Source organism: Haliotis cracherodii, unplaced genomic scaffold (genome assembly GCF_022045235.1).
Source record: "Haliotis cracherodii isolate W230 unplaced genomic scaffold, xgHalCrac1.p SCAF_14, whole genome shotgun sequence".
NCBI lineage: Eukaryota > Metazoa > Mollusca > Gastropoda > Lepetellida > Haliotidae > Haliotis > Haliotis cracherodii.
The window spans coordinates 27,887,616-27,910,631 of NW_027266269.1; the positions used below are offsets into that span (position 1 = coordinate 27,887,616).

General features: G+C 40.8%; 1 protein-coding gene across 1 annotated transcript in view; it reads left to right on the forward strand.

Annotated features, from left to right (window-relative positions):
- Window positions 1-1,525: 1,525 nt before the first annotated feature.
- The window catches only part of LOC139461156 (monoacylglycerol lipase ABHD2-like), a 36,517-nt gene continuing 15,026 nt past the window's right edge, over window positions 1,526-23,016 (forward strand). Inside the window, exons 1-7 of the mRNA XM_071242718.1 lie at window positions 1,526-1,906; window positions 12,300-12,475; window positions 14,343-14,510; window positions 17,281-17,464; window positions 19,380-19,574; window positions 20,614-20,683; window positions 22,373-22,457. Coding sequence (XP_071098819.1) covers window positions 1,752-1,906; window positions 12,300-12,475; window positions 14,343-14,510; window positions 17,281-17,464; window positions 19,380-19,574; window positions 20,614-20,683; window positions 22,373-22,457 — 1,033 coding nt within the window. The 5' untranslated portion in view covers window positions 1,526-1,751. The remainder of the gene's footprint in view (window positions 1,907-12,299; window positions 12,476-14,342; window positions 14,511-17,280; window positions 17,465-19,379; window positions 19,575-20,613; window positions 20,684-22,372; window positions 22,458-23,016) is intronic.

Below are 23,016 nucleotides of genomic sequence, written 5' to 3' on the forward strand. Positions count from 1 at the left end.
GACATTCCCAACCGATTATGATGAGAATAGGTCTTCAGCAACCCATGCTTGATGAAAGATGCGACTATGCTTGTCGTAGGAGGCGTCTAAAGCTGACTTGGTTGATGCATGTCATCGTATCCCGTGCTTGGATCGATGCTCATGATGTCAATCACTGGAGCGTCTGGTCCAGACTCGATTATTTACAGACCGCTGTCATTTAGCTGAAATATTGCTAAGTATGGCGTTATACAACAAACAAACAAACACATATCCGCACACATTCCGGGATATCGCATTTATCTCCTAACTCATTCTCCAGTAAGAAAAAGCTTTCAGGGTTGACATGTTGAAATAGTAAGACTTCATATTGAACAGTTTGGTTCATGACTTGCACCACTGCGCTGATGCCTACATGCCGCATAGCAAATTATTTACATATTTATTTATTTATTTATTTATTTATTTACATATTTATTTATTACATACATCGGTATACATATACATATATATACAATACATACATACATATGTAGATTTACATTTTCGCAAGAGTTTATTCATTTTGGGCCCATTTAGGATCGGCATTTTTCATGAAATTATTATACTTGTTAGAAGTCGTTATGAAATTTATCAGACGTGTTCTAGAGTATGTTCATTTCAACACATGTACGTTTTAGACTTATAACAGCGCTAAGGCTAATTGGGCCGGGAAAACTGATTACCGTATTCGACGTAATAAGCGCCTCGCTCTAATAAGCGCCCACAGCGAGATTTGCTGATATATTGGCAAGTGAACAATCCCAATTATCACCGCTTCCGATCCCTATTCGCATATAATACGCACCGCTTCCTTCCCATATTCGCGTATAATACGCACCGCTTCCTTCCCCTATTCGCGTATAATACGCACCGCTTCCTTCCCCTATTCGCGTATAATACGCACCGCTTCCTTCCCATATTCGCGTATAATACGCACCGCTTCCATCCCCTATTCGCGTATAATACGCACAGCTTCCTTCCCCTATTCGCGTATAATACGCACTATAGTGTGTTATATGCACCCTATATATTATTGGCAATTAAATTCTGGAAAAATATATCTGTCGTACATAAACATTTCAGGCTGTCAGCATAAACCACGAAATTTATCTTTCAACTCTTTTTTTCCACCAAAATAAAATTCTAATAAGAGCCCCCAATTTCTAATTTTGAGAGCGCCCTGAGCGCTTTTTACGTCAAATGCGGTAATACAAGTTATCGATTTCATATGGGGCTCATATTGGACTTTAGACTCACTAAATTACACATATAAAATAATGGTATCAGTCTTTCGATTCAAATGACACGTTCCTAACCGTTAATCATGCTATTACCACAAAGATAGGCAAGCTACACACACATGTTGTTTACACACACATTGGAATGCGTTGTGGGCTCAAAGGTCGCAATTTCATTCAAGGGAGACAAGCCGAAGTTTGTTTGGAAAATTGCTTCATCTGTGAATCACGTGACACACTGTTTCAGAGCAGCCTGCGCAGCCGATGATCTCATGGTGTACGGCTAATGCTAATCAGTTAGACCTAACAGTGATCGTCGATAGCCAACTCAGCGGTAATAGTGTAACCCGGCTGATGTCCATATTGCACGGACTTCTGTACGGTCGCAGCTAGTCAAGCCGAAGCCGTTAGGAGTTTATCTCGTGCAGAAGTGGAGTTTCTCGTGGAGAGCATCTTGCATACACTATCGGTTTGACACTGACAGCGATCGCCATGACGGAGTGGTTCTTGGGACTGGCGTTTTTGTTGGGAATCTTCAAGATTTTGAACATGTCAAGCCTCGCAGTAGCCCCTGACATCTATATCAAAGATCGGTCGTCTGCTTTTGTGAAGAGCATCCTCGCTGCCTGCCCCATCTTCCTTGAACCGTAAGTTCAATTTTCGCGCACCTGCCTTGATTGACAGGTATACATTTCACACGGTTGATCTGCATTGTACGGCGATTCCGTGACTGATATTGTGTTTGGAAAAGTGTTGTTTTGCGAGCTGGGAGTATGCAGATGTTTAGCACAACGCAGGGAGGGTCGGCTACCTCCTTCTTTTGCGTTTCCGGGTTCAACCATAGTGCATCTGCACGCAAATCTGGAGCGTTTCGGTGTGGCCAGTAAAATAATACGAAGCTGGGCTCTAGCTGCTCTGCTCTTTCAGTTTCAATTGAAGGTGCACATTGATAATACAGACCCTTATTAAAGCGAGTCCTAGCTCATGTAATTATCATGTAGACGGCAATTAGGAAATTAATTTCACACGAGCAGACATGCGATCGTAAGCCGGGCTAATGAAGGAACGACTTTCATAGTGAGGGAGCTATGGCCACGCTTTTTTAAATTTATGTTTGACGGATTTATTCCAGGTTTTCCACACGTTGGTCGAAATAAAAACTTATGTCAATTATTTATTTATTTAATATGAAAGCCATTCTGCCGTGAAGTTCATACTGCCGGTGACCCGTGAAGATCCGTGGTGGAATAGGTCTTCAGCAACCCATGCTTGCCATAAAAAGCGCCTAGCTATGCTTGTAGAAAGAGGCGACTAACGGGATCGGTTGGTCAGACTCGCTGACTTGGTTGAAGCATGTCGTCGTATCTCAGTTGTGTAGATCGATGCTCATTATGTCAGTCATCAGATTGTCTGGTCCAGACTTGATTATTAACAGACCGCTGTCACATTACTGGAATATTGCAGAGTGCGGCGTTTAACAACAAACAAACATACATTATACTGCATGTTGTCTCTTTAATCCCTGATGGTAGTCATGGAATTTATGTAAAGTTAAGACAGTTTATGTTGTTTAAGATGGTCTGTATTTCTAGTGGGAGAGATAATAAATTAGGTATTTGTATGTTTAATTTATTTTTTAGACTGGCTGCTTTTCAGTTAGGGCGATGGCCCATGAAATGAAAAATAAGAAATATATGGCCTAATAATGATCCCATATGTAAATATCAATCAGTGGTTGAAGACATTTGTCCCAAACCGTCACAACCCTGTCTTGTATTTGTTGTAGGGTTCATATGAAATACTAACCTAGGTTCTGGTTCTGGCTGAGGGTTCATGTTTTTGCAGTTGTGGCACAACCGAACATTAGGGGTGTCTATTGGTCTGGAAATCACTGTTGCGATAACTATTGATATTGAAAGAAACTATTGTGCTAACTATTGATATTGCAAGCAGGGACCATATAATGGACTATAATAGCCTATTATATGGTCTCTGTTGCTAGCAACTGTTACGATAAATATCGATAGTTTTCAGTGTATCATGTTAGATAGATTTTAGAGTTGAATTAAAACTTGGAACTGAAGTTTCCTTTGAATGTGATAAGTATAACAAATAAAAAGTAAAGTTTGAGATATGACTGATTTGTTTTTTCTTTGCCCTAATGATTTAAGAAAGAGAAACTTCCACATTACCATGTGTATATTACTACCACTCATGATCACAAGAAAAACTAATTTGAACAGCATTGCATATATTTTATTGATATGGTTAATACAATCGTAACTATCGATATTCCTAACTGAAATCGATACAATTGATCGGAAACTGATTTAACAATCGATTTATTGACTTTAAGTGCTTACCAATAGCAATATATCGATATTTCGATGTATCGTGACACCCCTACCGAACATAATGAGTGACTTATAGCTGTCAAACTGTGTTGTTGCTCGTACAATGTTCCATGTGAAGGAGTTGATATACCGTATTCGACGTAGTAAGCGCCCCCGCTCTAATAAGCGCCCACGGCAATATTTGCTAATATATAAGTTAGTGAACAATCCCAATTAGCACCCCTTCAGATTGATCAATGTACACAAGACTTTTTTATTCGCATATAATACGCACTCGTGTGTTGTATGCACCCTTAATTATTGGTATGGGAAAAATACATCTGTCATATATGAACATTTCAGGCTGTCAGCATAAACCGCGAAATTTATCTTTCAACTCTCTTTTTTCACCTAAATAATATTCTAATAAGAGCCCCCTATTTCTAATTTTGAGAGCGCCCTGGGCGCTTATTTTACGTCAAAGATGGTACTTGACAGAGAGGCTTGGCAGCTAGCCAGAATAGATATGATAGAAAACAGCATTTCCAAGAGGCGAAGGTTTTTCCTTTCAAAGACCATCCTCATTTATCAAGGGTATTATCAATGGGACCATTTTGAAAATGACCCCGGGTCAAATCGCAATTGTTGCTTTGTTTCGAAAGTATTTTCACTATCTCCATCATACTGGGTACATTATTACTCTTACTCATGAGAGAGACGTGATTGGACAGCTATTTATGGCGTTGTAATATCTGACGTATAAGTGAGTGAGTGAGTATGGTTTTTACGCCGCTTTTAGCAATATTCCAGCAACATCACGGCGGGGGACACCAGAAATGGGCTTCACACATTGTACCCATGTCGAAAATCGAATTTGACGAATAAGAATTAATTATACAAAACATAAGAAATCTGTTCAAAATAATATGATAAACATTGGCTTTTGATGAAATATTTAACAAAAAATTGTGGAAGGTGTGTCTTTTGTTTTTATGTAGCTCTGCTATCAACTTTGTGATGGCAGCCCGAAAATATTGTGAATCTTGACCAGACAAACAGAGCTATAGATAAGCAGCGTATTTGCGTATGTAAGGATGGGTGCTATCTGTCCATCTGCCACTTCTGTTTCTGGGGCAAAACTTGGAAACCATTTAATGTGCTTGTTAGGGCTGGGACGGGTAACTCGGGTACCCGGGCCGGGTGGGTACTGAGTAGGACCTGGGTACCCACATGACTACCCGGACCCGTGGTTAGTCACGTGATATATTGTTTAATGACCAAAATTATCTAGAACTCTATGGTTACACTACAAGTCACTAATGTTCGCATTTCTTTCTGACTATGCACCCATTCTTTCTGATTTTTCATATGGTTGAATAAAGATATAACTTAATTCAACTTCAGTGTATGAATGACCAGATTGTTTAATACTTGTATCTTAATACGTTTTGCTAGGGCTATGCTAAAAATGTTCCCATTCGCACATTTTGAGACATCTCCTGAGACCTACAGTGGGTACCCGGGTAGTAAATTTGGACTCGTTCCAGCCCTAGTGCTTGTCATAGTTTTAGAAGATACTCCCAATGTACTTTTTTTTCATGCCCCTCCCTGAAAAGACAAAATACAAAAGCAGCGATACAAACTAACACTTTTGATCCACTAGCCCACATTATATATGACTATAAGGGTATCAACTATTTTTCCTCTGACGAATGAGGGCTGTTGAAAAGATAGAGGGCCTCTGCAAATGATAATGCCCTGAAAAATAGCCTTACCCTTAATATAGCTATAATAGATAGAATATGTTATCAAAGAGAAATAAACAACAATATCAGTTTTAAACATTTACTGCAATCAATACACAATGAATGCCACTGACACACTTTTACAAATGTGAAAACGTCATAGAACAAACCAGATGACATGACCTATCCCTATCCCTTTGATGTCACTTAACAACGGGCGTGATAATGGCCCGTCGTCAAGCAATATGAGGGCTTTGTCAAGCTACAGTGCCCCGCTTATATCTGATAACATGCAGGTGGTTTAATGATAATTATATCCATTTTAGCTATTTCAGCTATAATGTAGCACAACCCTTAAAAAAGACAAATTTCTACAAGTCAATACTTTAACCATTGGGCAGTTTGTCAAGGACGATAGGACCAGTGCCATTTCTATCACTGAAAAGCACAAATATAATGCAATGCCTATTTCTTCATGACTCTTTAAAATATGTGTATTTTTCGTATGACACGCTTTAATGTCTAAGATACCCATCAGCACTTGTGTATTATGTGAATTTTGTTTTTTAAAGGTTTTATTGCAATTTCTTTTTATAAAACCATATAGAAGTATTCTTTTGAGTGCTGACCAAGCACCAGTTCATTTCATTTTTTGGATGCTGGTATAATATCACTGACTTAAAATATTTTCAATTCAAAATGAAACAATATCAACCGAGACGTATAGTTTCTTTTGCTCCGCAGTATAGGAAGCAGTGACTTAGGATTTCACATAGTCTGTAATCCCTTGGATGAGTGAGTGAGTTGGGTTTAACGCCGCTTTTAACAGTATTCCAGTTATATCACGGCATGTCAGCTTAATGTGGGAGGAAAGCCCGAACTGATGCAGGTCTCAAATGTTTACCACTTCGATGAAACCCATGAGCATGGGTATGGTGCTGACAAACCTAGAAACATAATTGGGGCAAACCAGGATTTGACTCGATTATTTACAGACTGCTGTCATATAGCTGCAATATTGCTGAGTGCGGAGTTAAACGACAAGCAAACAAACGATGACATGCATCAACAAAGTCAGCGAGTCTGGCCACCGGATCCCGGCCACCTGATCCCGTTAGTCGCTCCTTACAACAAGCAGAGGCTCTTCACGGGTCAGTATATGTTAAAAATGTCAGGTTAATATGAATCATCGTCACCAGTATCAGATAAGGCCTTGCCAGGGACGTGATTCAACAACTGCCTGATAAGAAATGGCTGATGACAGGGGCCAGTGTTGTTTACATAATAGAGAAATCCGGAGAGTCTCTATCCTTAATATCGTCAGTAAATCAACACTAACACATGGATAGATTTCTATGATTTTCGTGATCTCAAATTACCCTCCCTTGATTTTCATTATCCAATTTTATTTGCTACACTACTCAGTGAGTGAGTGAGTTGGGTTTAACGCCACTTTTAACAGTATTCCAGTTATGTCGCGGCGTGTCAGCTTAATGTGGGAGGAAAGCCTGAAGTGATGCAGGTCTCAGACGTTTACCACTTCGGTGAAACCCACGAACACGGGTATGGTGCTGACAAACCTAGAAACATAATCGGGGCGAACCGGGATTCGAACCCATAATCAAAGGTTTCTGGCGTGCCAAAGGGAAGCAACTCTGCACAGCAATCGTGGCGCCTTAGACGATTGGGCCACCCGTGCCCCCGCTACACTACTCAGACTAACTGACCAATCAAAATGGGAGGTTAAATGGCAGCCTCAATGTTGTGTTGGCAAATAGTCACATTATTGTGATAGAGTCTGCAAGAAATTTAACATTGAAAAACTGACTGACATGCAAAAGAAAGCCATCAACAGTCTTTTTGATGGAAATGATGTGTAGAAATCGACCTCCCAGTTCCTTTTTCTATCTGGACTTTTGAGTAGTTGGTAAAATGTTTATGAAAATCAAGAGCAGGTAATTTGAGATTGCGAGAACCACAGGAATGATGTTTGTTTTTTGTTTGTTGTTTAACGCCGCACTCAGCTATATTGTAGCTATGTACACAGATTTATACATGCGTGTCAATAATTTTAGAAAATTAAGTTAGATGTAACAAAATTATTGTAATAGCCTTACGGGATCACTATGTAAATAATCGAGCCTGGACCAGACAATCCAGTGATCATGAGCATCAATCCACGCAATCGGGATCGATGACATGCATCAACCAAGTCAGGGAGCCTGACCATCCGATCCCGTTAGCCGCCTCTTACGACAGGCATAGTCGCCTTTTACGGCAAGCATGGGTTGCTGAAGACCTATTCTACCGCGGATCTTCACATGTATCACAGGAATAAAATCTAGGGGTTAGAATAGGTTGACAAAAATGTGAGCCCTGAAGATATAGAAGATTAATCAGCCAGTGTTTTGTACATAATGGAGATATGAGAACAGAAGGTTGATTCTACTTCTGGAATCACCATATTCGAGTGATTTCTCCAACTTAAATCATGTTTAGGTTGATGTAGGATGTTTCTATAATTTTTCATAATGACCTACGTAGTTATGTCAAATTTTACTTGTTAAAATGCACGTTCAGAATGACCAGTGAATTCCTGGCACAACATCCACAGGAAGAACAATAGTGTGAGGTCATGATAATGGTATAGAGTTGAATAATGTCTGACTAGCAACAATGTAATACTTGACCTCCTCAGCTCATGATAAGCTGGTGGGTGTGTTGTGGTCATATGACCTTGACATTGTATACTACATCAAGAGGTTATCACACTAAATCATGTTGACTGTATGGGATTCGTTATCAACTCGTGTTATTCTGGGCCAAGCCGAATAGCGACTTGTGCCCCTCCCGTAGCAATTTTTGCGACTGGGTTCCGTCTAAGCGCAAACAGGCATAGTTAAAAGAATTGTCAACCCGTCACGTAATGATTCACGTATATTTTCCCCATGTCATATATATATTCCAGATGCTATTTAAAACACATCTCGACTTACAGTATTATACAGTCTGATTGAACACATTTAACTGTATCTTTGGTATAATTTTAGATCCAAGACGTGTAAATTCAAACATTATTCACGAGGGACTCTTTGACCAAAGTACCTGAAGTCATATGGTCATTATGATTGGTTTGTATAATTTCGCACAAAACATTCATCGATAGGGAGATAAGTCTTCTCGCAGGTTACAGAAAGGGGCGAGTAGTGACGAAAGGGGATTCCCCAAGCAACGTTGCACTAGTGTCATCCATATTGCCCAAGACTATCGATATATTTTCATGAAACATTAGGCATGTTACTATGGTTACCATCATTTTACAGTTGTTCAAATGCTTTTGATAAAGGAACATTTTTTAAAAACCACTTAATTCGATCACATGGTTGTGTAGCAGGGCTTGGAGACATTCTTACCTTGTCAGTGAGTGAGTGAGTGAGTTTATGCTTTACGTCACATCGACAATATTTCAGCCATATCGTGACGATTACCTTGTCAGCTTGCTGACGGGGTTAACCTCTTTGGTCATGTGGTTCGAATCCCATCACGAGACTCGGAAATTTTATGGCCGCTACAAAATGGTGCCCAACGTGGGGCTGAGCACGTTCATATTAAATTTGAGCAAAATAAGCCTCAGTACCCTACTGTGCGGCCCGGGACGTGCCTTCTGTTGACGGGGGAGTATGTAGCAGGGCGTGGAGACATTCTTACGATCAGAAGGTCTGTGGTTCGAATCCCATCACGGGACTCAGAAATTTTATGGCCGCTATAGTTGCAAGGATAACACTTTCAAAATTATAAAACCAGTCCTTACAAACTAATATGAAGACCAAAACTTTAAAGGGACAAAATATCAAAAATATTTTAGGCTTTCAATTGCACACTTATCTGTTGTTGGGGTCGTTTAAGGCGCCGCGATTCGCTGTGCAGAGTTGTATCCCTTGGGCACTCTGGAAACCAATGATTGTGGGTTCAAATCCTGGTTCGCCCTGATTATGTTTCGAGGTTTGTCAGCACCATAACCGTGCTCGTGGGTTTCACCGAAGTGGTAAATGTCTGAGACCTACATCACTTCGGGCTTCCTCCCAAAATAAGCTGAAACGCCAGGATATACCTGGAATACTATTAAAAGTGGTGTCAAACCCAACTCACTCACTGTTTTGTTGTCAAGTATGTTCACTGTGTTATGAGTAGGGAAGCGTATTGGAGGTTTAAAGTGTATCACAATATTTTACAATGCACAAGGCCTCATTGCGATACGATTACGATATATTGTATAATTAAAAAAATTGAATTAAGAAGCAATTTGAGATATCAATGGAGGAAGTGAAGTTTATAACTGGAACAAAACAAGATGCTGTAACAGCATAATAATTACTCATTCAAAAATACGCATGGATGCACGCTCCGGGACAGTGACGACTTGGTGTTACACCACTGCCACAGAAGAACTCCAGAATGCGAACTTGTCAAAGGTGCATATATTTGGCTAAAAATAAAATCGCTATTTGCAATCACCCGATATATTGAGCAATATAACATGATGTTGTGATACGTATCATGGAAAGAATTAACCTCAATTTACCGATATACCGGTAATACCGCGCACCCTTAGTCATGAGAATTCAGCATTGGAAATTGGCACTTGTCCTGCTGTCAAGGCAAAAGTACCCAATAGTTAAGGTATCATAAGGACTAGTAGAAATTTGCCATTTTTATGGGTTTTGCTTTATGTTATCATTATAAGGACTAGTGACCGCCTCTGTGGTCTTGTGGTCTGAGCGTCCGCCCGGGGAGTGGAAGGTCTGGGGTTTGATCCCCAGCCGCGTCATACCAAAAGATGTTAAAAGATGGTACTTGTTGTTACCCTGTCTGGTGCTCAGCATTAAGGGGCTAAAACAAGGACTGGTCGGCTCGGAGTCAGTATACTGTGTCTGAGTGGGGTATTCATGTTAAACTGCAGCATGTATTTCGGTGAGCTAGCACTATAAATCGGCATCTGTCCGGAGTAGTACAAGCAGCCACACACACATGTGCATGCACGTCGCTATATAAGTGCAATAATCTTGGACGCGACGTTAAACCCAATTTCACCTCGTAATAAGGACTAGTGGACTAAAAATGTTATTTTCTACCCCTGGAGATATGTTCATGCTGACTGATAACACGGAGTGGGGTCAAGGATTTTGAAATACCGTATTCGACGTAATAAGCGCCCACGGCTATATTTGCTAATATATTGGCAAGTGAACAATCCCAATTAGCACCCCTTCCGATTGATCAATGTACACAAGTCTTATCTATTTGTGTATAATACACACTCGTGTGTTATATGCACCCTTAATCATGGGCAATTAAATCCTGGAAAATATATCTGTCGTATATAAACAGTTCAGGCTGTCAGCATAATCCACGAAATTTATCTTTCAACTCTGTTTTTTTCCACCAAAATAATATTCTAATAAGAGACCCCTATTTCTAATTTTGAGAGCACCCTGGGCACTTATTACGTCGAATACGGTAGGCGGGGTGAGCATAATACCCACACACAAAGTGACTTGCTTGAGTGAGCATTTGTGCACACCTACAAAGAATTTTAGAGCTGTCTGCTTATTTTCTTGAACTTTCAAGGTAAAGATATTGAAATCTCAAAATACTAAGTTGGAATTTTAAAATATTGCGGAATACCTCGGAATACATTGTTTGGTGAGTCCATTACAATGATGAGGTTTGAACAAGTAGTAGAGACCAAAATACAAAGGCGAATTGCCTAAAAGGCTCCCATACACTCTCGTGGTGAAAAGATACATCGGTTGATAAAATACACGATATATTTTTATCTGTATCGATACAAGACGAGACACTTGCTAAAATACATTACTGATCATTTAATGACCCCACCCTCCCACCCCCCACCCCCAGCGTTTTTGGCAGTGAAAAATGTGTGTTGTCTACTAAAACATTGCCGCCACGAAACACGTGTCTACAGCTAGCTAGCCTGCTCTGAAATATTTTAGTCAAGATATTTCCACCAATTTGACGTAAATATGCATATTGCGATACGTATCGTATTGTGAGCTTTGTATCGTGATACGTATCGTATCGAGACCTTTGTACTGTGATACGTATCGTATCGTGACCTTTGTACTGTGATACGTATCGTATTGTGAGCTTTGTACTGTGATACGTATCGTATCGTGACCTTTGTACTGTGATACGTATTGTATCGAGGCCTTACTGTATCGTTTCACCTCTAGTACACAGCTGCACCCCCTCTCTGGATCCGCCAGTGTTATAGGATGGCGAAATCAATGACTTGGTCACAGCCTATGTCCAGTCAAACACTGGGAGGTATCAAATGTACTTTGATCACTATAATCAATTGCAGTCTACTTGGTTACACCTGTATTGACTGCCGTACAAGAACCAGCATGTTCAGTGTTTGAAAGTAAGGGGGGCTCCTGCAGCAGTAGATTTAACAATTCCTTTGGCCTCATTTCATGGTGATTTATTAGCAAATATGAAATGAAAGTTAACTAATTTTGGTATTTAAGTCACCTGCTACTGTTCATTATGACACCATAGCTCTGCAGAGCTATAACATTAGTTATTACTTTTATAACATAATTTGGCAGTTTGTTTTGTGCCAATTTGGGAACTTTTACTGACAAATGTTTCCGCCATGATCCATCCATCCACGGGACCGAATATCGGCCTCTAGGCTGCTCTCTGCCTTAGTTTCTTTTCCAGTTTAGTCGACAGTTTAAGAGACTTAAGCAGCTATTGTTGTTCTTTTGCCAACTTCTCCAACAGTTATCTGTTGGTGTGTCACATAATGTTTCAGAGATAGTGGTGGGGTTAAAATGGATACTAGTTTTGCTTTTTAGCTCACCTGGAACCAGTCATTAGTACCCATAGCAACATGTTCCCTACATCCTTCCTGACTCTCCCCTCAACACTTGCAGGTACATCCCCACCTTGATATGGGGGAAGAGCGGCCACATCCAGACGATCGTGTACGGCAAGATGGGGCGTGTCCAGTACCCCGACCTCAAGGGGGACAGACACGAACACATCATGTCCGACGGCGCCACCTCCACGTTCGATGTGTATCATCCTCTCTCAGAACACCAAGCAGGAGGTAGGGCGGGATGTATTAACAGAGGTGCCGGTCTTTACGAAGTTGGCTTATAGCGACAAATTTTAGCCTGAAAATATGCTATTAGCCTATGCGACGTAATAAGTGCCCCGGTCTAATAAGCGCCCATGGCAATATTTGCTAATATATTCGCTAGTGAACAATCCAAATCAGCACCCCTTCTGATTGATCAATGTACACAAGACTTATTTATACGCGTATAATGCACACTCGTGTGTTATATCACCCTTGATTATGGGCAATAATTTAAATTATTGAAAAATATATCGGTCGTATGTAAACATTTCAGGCTGTTAGCATAAACCACGAAATTTACGATCTTTCAACTCAAAATTATATTCAAATAAGCGTCCCCTATTTCTAATTTTGAGAGCGCCCTGGGCGCTTATTTCGTTGAATACGGTATGCTTGTCCTATTTTTTTAGTGAATTATACACATGATATTATATAACATAGAGCAAATTGTTAATGCACCCGTGACTTGAAGAATTCATCAGCAAGATTATGCTGACCAATGAGTGCCATGTCTTTGACAGGCCAATCAGTGATAAGTTAAGTGTAAGCTCCCTTTGTCCAATGCTAATCATCTATCAGCACCAATTATCTGTTGGCCTCTCTTCTTAAGTTTCCACCTTTGTTATCGTATTACTTTTGTTGTTCTTACAGGAAAATATATCTGCTCTCTGCCTCGTAGCATTTATTCACTTGATGAATGAGTAAGCATATACTCCGAAATGTTGTGTTCCTTCTAATAAAGGAGTTGACATCCATAGATTCTTTTCCCTAATGATATAGCCATGCTTTAAATTTACACCATGCATAGTTTTAAAATATTTCATTATTAAGTTATGCGAGGTCTCTGATTGGTTGTTATGTTTAAACACACTCAAGTCATATTATCGATCTTAGAAGCTGGCCGCAACTGAATAGTTTGAATCTACAATTTATTTTATTTCCGGCAAGTTCAAGGACTTTGTAATTTTTAGGACAAATTATTTGAATCCAGCATTTACAGGAACTGATGATCTTTTTTTTAAAAATCCGACATGCTTTGACACCTGTGACTCTTTAAGAGATGCAAATTGGCTCCTTGTTTCCTTGGCCAGAGTCAGTTTGTGTTATGTTGAAGCTATCTCAAATCTCAAGATTTGGTCGAATTTCAAGCTTCTTTTTTTTCAATCAGGCTTAATGTTTCAGGGTAAGTTTCATCCCTGGTATTATGTTCTACGGTTTTATCCCTGGCTACAACGCTACTTTTGGGGTCAAATAATTGATGAGCGTTATAGACGATCAGCGGTTTAACCAAGGTGGTGTCGTAGGTGGTAGATGACCAACAAAACAGTACATGCTGAGCCTAACTAACACGATCTACATTGCACTTTTCAGCATTTACAAAATGATTAGAATAGTAGTTGTTTATGATTCATAGTGTAAAAAAGATTTTTAGAGTGTTATGCACTTACATAAGAGTGTTAACACATCAGATCCTTACAGCGAATTCAACGAACAGGTATAACAAACTTGGTCAACAAAAATGTGAAATTTGATATAAAACATCAAAAGACATGATGATTTATGATTTAAATTGTATTTCCTGCTTTCCAAGGCATTGTTTTATATGCAGATATTTAGAGCGTGTGTATTATTATCATGTGGGAGGAAAGCCCGACGTGATGGAGATATCAGACATGTACCACTTCGGTGAAACTCATGAGTACCGGTATGGTGCTGACAAACCTAGATACCTAATTGGGACAAACCGTGATTCGTACCCACGATCTTAGACAACTGGGTGACCCGTGACTGGGATTGAGAATAGTGATGAGTTGACTGAATGTGTGTGTTGTAGGAGACTACTCCCTGCTGGTGTGTCCGGGGATAGCCAACTGCAGCGAGAGCCCCTACATCCGCACCCTGGTGCACATGGCCCAGCGGGGAGGCTACAGGGTGGCGGTCCTCAACCATCTCGGGGCCTTAAGAGACGTGGAACTCACGTCACCGCGGATATTTGATTATGGTGAGTATGATCTCATTTTCGTGTCTGCCTAATAGTGCTCGACTTCACCCTGCTTGAAACATCTTGGTGCGTAAAAACCCTAGGCTTATTTATCTCCTTACTTGATTATGTACATTGCAGACTCAGAAGGGAACTCAGTTGTCTCCCCTAGCACATACACAAGAGTTGTCTTCCCTAGCACATACACAAGAGTTGTCTTCCCTAGCACATACACAAGAGTTGTCTTCCCTAGCACATACACGAGTTTTCTCCCATCGCACATACACAAGAGTTGTCTTCCCTAGCACATACACAAGAGTTTTCTCCCATAGCACCGTATACACAAGAGTTTTCTCCCTTACTACATACACAAGAGTTGTCTTACCTAGCACATATACAAGAGTTGTCTCCCCTAGCTTATACACAAGAGTTGTCTTCCCTAACACATACACAGTAATTGTCTCCCCTACTACATACACAAGAGTTGTCTTCCCTAGCACATACACAAGAGTTTTCTCCCCTAGCACATACACAAGTTTTCTCCCCTAGCACATCCACAAGTTTTCTCCCCTAGCACATACACAAGTTTTCTCCCCTAGCACATACACAGGAGTTTTCTTCCCTACTACATACACAAGAGTTTTCTCCCCTAGCACATACACAAGAGTTTTCTCCCCTACTACATACACAAGAGTTTTCTCCCCTAGCACATACACAAGCAAGCTCCTTTCCAGCGCGTGACACCTTCGTTACACTCTCGGTAACATCGCTGCCACCAGTGTGGGCGCGGCCATTACAAGAATCTTGAAATTTGCCCTCTAACACCTCAAGTAGTAACGTTGATACTTTTGTTTATATCCCTGGGAATGCCATCATATTTCATTTTGAAAAGGTTTACAACTGACCATGTTTTCCAGATGAATTTACTTTGTTGTTTGTATAATCAGATTGGTTCGAGATTGCAGACTAACGGAAAATAAACCAACTTCTCCCTTACATTCTTACTATATCAATAACATGATAGTTTTAATGAAATAGAAATTCAAATTGACAAACGAAGAAAGTAATTTAGCAGCGATAAGTGTATTCGGCGACACGACAGTCGTCACTTTCTTTGTAAACAAGTCATTGTCATTCGGTTGCGAGTTCAACTCCAAACATGGTTGTGGCCACATATTCACAGTTGGGAGTTTTGACTGGTGGCAGCGATAGTATAGAGAGCTCCGGGAACGTACTATCGCTGTGAGGAGCTTGATACACAAGAGTTTTCTCCCATAGCACATACACAAGAGTTTTCTCCCATAGCACATACACAAGAGTTTTCTCCCCTAGCACATACACAAGAGTTGTCTTCCCTAACACAGACACAAAAGTTGTCTCCCCTTGCAGATACACAAGAATTGTCTCCCCTCACACATACACAAGAGTTTTCTCCCCTAGCACATACACAAGCAATATCCTCACAGCGATATCCCCTTTGCGGAGCTCTCCATACTATCGCTGCCACCGGTCAAAACTCCCCACTGTGATGGGTGGTCAGAACCATGCTTGGAGTTGAACTTGCAACCGACTGATTACAAACAAGTGATGACACAAGTGATGGTTGTAAGTTTGAAGTTCTATTTCATTTCAACTATCATGTAATTGGTATGGTAAGAATGAAAGGGAGAAGTTGGGTGATGTTCCATTAGTCTGCAATCTCGAACCAATCTGATCAAACAAACAACAAGTTAAACTCATCTGGGAAATATGGTTAGTCGTACACATTTTAAAATGAATTCGATCACATTCCCCAAGACATAAACAAAAGTATAAACGTTGGTACATTTGGGGTTAGAGGGCAGGTTTCAAGATTCTTGTAATGCTCACACCCACGATGGTGGCAGCGATGTTACCGAGAGTGTAACTACGGTACCATGTGCTGGGAAAGAGCTTGATACACAAGAGTTGTCTTCCCTAGCACATACACAAGAGTTATCTTCCCTAACACACAGATAACAGTTGTCTTCCCTGTTAATTGTTAATGAGAGCTGTGTTCCCTAGATGGTTAACGAGAGGTGCCCCCCCCCCTTTTTCCCTATAATGTTATCGAGAGTTGCCTCCCTTTCACACCTGTACTGTCAATGAGAGTTGTCCCCCCTTTTTTCCTATACTGTTAACGAGAGTTGTCTCCCCTTTTTCCCTATACTGTCAACGAGATTTGTCTCCCCTTCTTCCCTGTATTGTCAAGCTCCTCACAGCGATAGTACGTTCCCGGAGCTCTCTATACTATCGCTGCCACCAGTCAAAACTCCCCACTGTGAATAGGTGGCCACAACCATGCTTGGAGTTGAACTCGTAACCGAATGACCGTTATGTTTACAAACAAGTGACGACTGTCGTGACGCCGAATACACTTATCGCTGCTAAATTACTTTCTTCTTTTGTCAATTTGAATTTCTGTTTCATTAAAACTATCGTGTTATTGATATAGTAAGAATGTAAGGGAGAAGTTGGTTGATTTTCCGTTAGTCTGCAATCTCGAACCAATCTGATTATCAAAACAACAAAGTAAATTCATCCGGCAAACATGGTCAGTCGTAAACCTTTTCAAATTGAAATATGATGGCATTCCCAAAGACATAAACAAAAGTATAAACGTTACTACATATGGGGTTGGAGGGCAAATTTCAAGATTCTTGAAATGGCCGCGCCCACACTGGTGGCAGCGATGTTACCGAGAGTGTAACGAAGGTGTCACGCGCTGGGAAGGAGCTTGCTGTATTGTTATCGAGAGTTGCCTCCCCTGCAGGAAGTACTCAGGAGTTCCATCACATGGTGGAGGACATGAGAAAGATCTATCCAAACAGCAGCTTCCTCGCCGTCGGCTTCAGCATGGGCGCCAACATCATCACCAAGTATCTCGGGGAGCACCCAGACCACCAGAAACACTTCATCTGTGGGATGTCCCTGTGTCAGGGATACGATGTAATACAGTGAGTTGTTCAGTTCAACAGGATGAAGGCATATGTAGTAGACGAATGACTTTAAAAGTTGTCCACCAATCTCTAGGGGGACAGGTTAGTGTATGTGTGGTCTCCTCTAACAAACACACAAGAGTTGTCTTCCCTAACACATACACAGTAATTGTCTCCCCTCACACATACACAAGAGTTGTCTCCCCTACTACATACACAGTAATATGTCCCTGAAGCCCCCTTTTGAAAACTACATGTGGTATGTTGTAGGCAGTAAAATTATTTGAGAGATGATGGCCACTTCCTTTTAAAAATGCTGGATCCGCCCTTGCAAGCTATGTCCCCTAAGGGAACGGTGGACAACCAATTTACCTCACCACACCCCTAATTCTATTGTCGTATACATACATGCATGCTTTGGTCTGAATTGGTAAGAATACCACAGGTAGGCGTTTATCTACCCCTGCCAAATAGCAGACAACAATAAACAAACTTAGACTTATTCACCCTATATCTGTTTCATTCAAAAATATTGTAAATATACGGAGAATGTCTTTATTCGAAACCTTTAGAGTTGATGGAGAATACAGAAGCAATATCAACTGTCTCTGGACACTGAATAAACATCATAACCACTATATTGAAAATCTTATTTTTGCCCATTTTGCCCATAAAAATTAAAATCTGAACGTAAAAAAATAATGCTGATCACAATCCATGACGGGGTTCTAATTCTAGAATCCCTGGCTGGAGCCTAGTCTGTCATACAAATATATCCAATACAGCCCATGCAAGTCTATAATGTTTGGCAAGTCTAGATTGCTGCAGAAAGTCTAAGGGCTCCTTTTTATTATATTTTATAACTATCATTTAAGAACTGTTTTTTCTGTAAAATATGTTCATTTCAGAGACTAGATGTTAGTCTAATATAGCGAGGTGAAAACCAAGACTATTTTTTTTTAGCCTCACTAACTATTTTATTGAAGAACTGTTTTTTCTGTAAAATATGTTCATTTCAGAGACTAGTTAGTCTAGCTGGAGCCTTGCAGCTGTTGAATGTGTTGTTAATGGCAGGCAATTAAGGGTTCACACAAAGTCCATGCAAAGAGCAAACCTTCATTTGACCTTCCACATGGTATAACAATATACACAACCATCACTGATACACTAATACTCAGAGCAGCAGTATAGTCTGGAAGTTAATTTAAGGTACCGACGTTTACTACAATATCTGAAAAAGTATTGGACCTACTCAAGTCAAAGTTGGTATGAGAATATTAAACACTCATACATAACTTGATATTACATTTAAAGACAATCGGTGCATGAATAAAAAATCTGTCTATTTAGCTATCACTGTATTTCATCAACAACCAGACCTGTTCGTCACGTGTGGAACGAGCATTCATTGTAACAGCCATCTGCATAATGCTACCCCTGCGCAGGGTTAGAAACTCACAGTTTTAGTCCACTAGTCCTTATAATGATAACATATAGCAAAACCCTAAAAATGGGATACCTTTACTATTGGGCAGTTTGGAAAGGACTATAGACTAGTGCCAATTTCTAACGCTGCTGCGTCATATGACACAGTTGAACCAATCAACTCAACTCGAAAGGTTGCACAGGAATCATGCACACACGAATACGGTGTTAGCGTTCGGCATCTCAAGCAGTTATTTAATAATATTTATCCAATTATTTTTGCATTCTTTTTCAGGTCAGTGTTATTGACTTGAATGTATTATTCCTTGCCGCATTGTTATAACATACCAACTTTGACTGGAGTAGGTCCAATAGTTTTTTCAGAAAATTGTAGTAAATGTCGGTACCTTAAATTAACTTCCAGACTTTAGGTGTTCATTTGATAGAGGAAGACAGTGACCTTAGAACCCATCGATGTTTTATCGTGTGTATCTGTCTGCCTGTGTAGGGTCCGCCCCCAGTTAATGAGCTTCTTCCTGCCCCGTCTGTACGTCTACGCGATGACGGAGAATATAAAAAAGATGCTGCAACGCCACCGCAACATCCTCTTCAGCGCCTCGGCACAGGAAAAGTATGGCAGTTTCAACATGGAGAAGATATTCAGCTCAACCTCGCTCGAAGCCTTGGATGAAGCTTACAGCTGGTAGGGAAGATCACACAGGTGTATCATAAAACATAGGGAGAGGGGGAAAAAGGGTAAAAAATAAATGAACAATTGTTGATACTAACACACTGCGCAACACAACCTATGCCATGTTCCCGAGGCAAGTGTGTCGACACTAGCCTATATCAAAGCCTAGTTTCTACATCTTCCCGAGGCAAGCATGTCTACTAGCCTATATCAAAGCCTAATTTCTACATCTTCCCGAAGCAAGCGTGTCCACTAGCCTATATCAAAGCCTAGTTTCTACCCTTGCCACATCAAGGCCACTTTTCTTGAATTCAACCCTGGCGCCATGTCATGTGGATCACAAGTTGTGCCCCTTGTAATGAAAACGCAATAGTCAGTCAGATCGCTTTTCTTATCCCGTATAGCTTCACAAACATGGCGACTACCATTGCGTCGAAAACATTTGCGATTTCCTCCCTGACAATATATCATAGGCAGTTGTTTGGGGGTGGGGTTGTATATCGGATGAAAAAGTCAATTTGTCGTCAACAAGGACCGGCAGTGGTAAATCAATTTCATACAAATGTGTCGTGGATGTTGATTTTGAGAAACGTTCTCTGAATAGAATATCGATATGTACGATAGTCCAATCATATTTAGCACAGGAAAGTGGGCTTGATATGGCAAGGGTGGAAACAAGACTTTGATAAGGCCCGTGAAGATTCCGGGGTAGAATAGGTCTTCAGCAACCCATACTTGCCGTAAAAGGCGACTATGCTTGTTGTAAAAGGCGACTAATGGGATCGGGTGGTCAGGCTCACTGACTTGGTTGATACATGTCATCGATCCCAATTGCGTGGATCGATGCTCATGATGTCAATCACTGGATTGTCTGGTCCAGACTCGATTATTTTACAGACCGCCGTCATATAGCTGGAATATTGCTGAGTGCAGCGTTCAACAACAAACAAAAAAACAAACAAACAAAAAGACTTTGATAAAATGGCTAGTGGACAGTCCTGCCTGAGCAAGATGAACCTATGCTTGTCATGACTTCTTCTCCATGTTTCAGTAAGCGACTGGGCTTCAAGTCTCTGGACGACTACTACCAGTCATGCAGCAGCGGCAACTACCTCAACAACGTAAGTCAGTTCGAGGCTGTTGTGATGGACTCCGTATTTCGCCCAGAAACTCTCACCAAGAAGACTGCACCATCCTCAATCTACAGTAGTCAGGGGGCGAGGGTGGCCCATTCGTTTAAGGCGCCGCAATTCGCTGTGCAGAGTTGCGTCCCTTGGGCATGCCAGAAACCAATGATTGTGGGTTCGAATCCCGGTTCGCCCCAATTATGTTTCTAGGTTTGTCAGCACCATGCCCCTGCTTGTGGGTTTCACCGGAGTGGTAAACGTCTGAAACCTGCATCACTTCGGGCTTTCCTCCCCCATTAAGCTGACACGCCGTGACATAACTGGAATACTGTTAAAAGCGGCGTTAAACCCAACTCACTCACTACAGTAGTCACAATATGGTTGAAATACTGCAGATGTGACTATAAATCTTTATTCACTGACTCTGTGTTCTACAAAGCTGTCAGAGTGAGTGAGTGAGTGAGGTTTTACGCCACTTTTAGCAATATTCCAGCAATATCATGGCGGGGGACACCAGAAATGGGCTTCACGCATTGTACCCATGTCGGGAATCGAACCTGGGTCTTTGGCGTGACGAGCGAACGCTTTAACCACGAGGCTACCCGGCCGCCCCTAAAGCTGTCAGAGCTCTACTTCTGGAAGTGTGCTGGCGTAACGTTCACTAAATGTCACAGCAAGTTTTGTTTGTTGTTGAATGCCGCCTCACTCAACTAGATACTGCTGGACATGGCTCACAATGATTTAAGACTTCTCTCGCTGTGATGTTTCATGTGTCTCATCAAGGCAGTGGTGTGTCTGAGTGTCCGATGCATCCTGGCGTCATCTGTTTGATAGTGATTCATAAGCACAACCTTGTGATACAGTAAGAATCTTAAAATGGACTCGAATGACGCCAATTACATATGATTAGGGACCGGCCATTTATTATGGGGATAGGGGATGTGGATAGGGAGGTTGGTCAGAGTTGTTAGGTGCAATGTTCTGAAAATCATCCCTTCTCTGCCTCTGTAATACATGTGATTATTATGTTCAATTTTGGAAACAACCATTTGATATTCACAAAAATAATTTGTTCCCGAAAATATTGAAAAGAAATAGTTAGTTTTACAGAAAATATTGTTTACTGGACAAAGGAATTGTCCTGAGTATGGTTTTACACCGCTTCAAGCAATATTCTAGCAATATCACGGCAGGGGACTCCGGAAAATGGGCTTCACACATTGTACCCATGTGAGGAATTGAACCCGGGTCTTTGGCATGACGAGCCAACGCTTTAACCACTCAGCTACCCGACCGCGACTGACAGCCCCTGAAATTGTCCTGTTTTGGTGGAGAAAATACAATTCTTTGGCACCTCCTTTCATAGATTTAAAACTGTATGTTTTAAAGTAGTGCCCCCCAAAAATATCTTGTGTCTTTACATATAAATCCTAGGCTCTCCCCCCCACTTGCACAATAATTAAGTACCAAAAAAAAGTGGTGGGTTCCTTATCAAAAATAATAATAAAATAAACTCTTTTAACTTTGCACACAATCACACAAATAAGTCCAAGTGGATCAAGGTGATAAAAAATGAGACCCTTCAGTATTGAGGTTGCACCAAAGATTGACATCAATTGGGATGCTAGCTAAACAAACAACTACGGTGAGCTACAGAACCTGATGGCTGTATTTGTATTTCAGGTGACGATACCGATGTTTATTCTGAATGCACTTGACGACCCCTTGGTGCCCCCCTGCCTTCACACGATCCCCCGGGAGTTTGCAGGTAACATATCTTGCTGGGTTATTGGCCAACTCTTCAGAAAATTGTGCCGTAAATATGTTTGTTTACACATTTACGGCCCTTGATCCATGTTATTTTACTTGCACAGTGTATGCAAGGGGACAAGGTTTCTCAGATACTACTGAAGTGATATCAGTGAAACTTTGCAAGCTTATCTATGAGGTACTTATCAAGACTGAGTTTGAATTGGTGCCATAAATTATTTTGTCCAGAGTTACTTCCCTTGCTACATGTTTTTTTATTTTGAGCAAACACAATTATGCCCCTTGATCCGTGTTATTTAACAAAGTGCACAGTGAGAGAAACTACTGAAGTTAGCTTATAAGAGATACTTATCAAGACTGGGTCTGAATTGCTGCCATAAATTATTTTGTCCAGAGTTACTTCCCTTGCTACATGTTTTAGGATTTTGAGCATACACAGTTATGCCCCTTGATCCATGTTATTTTACAAAGTGGACAGTATGAGAAACTACTGAAGTTAGCTTATAAGAGATACTTATCAAGACTGGGTTTGAATTGCTGCCATAAATTATTTTGTC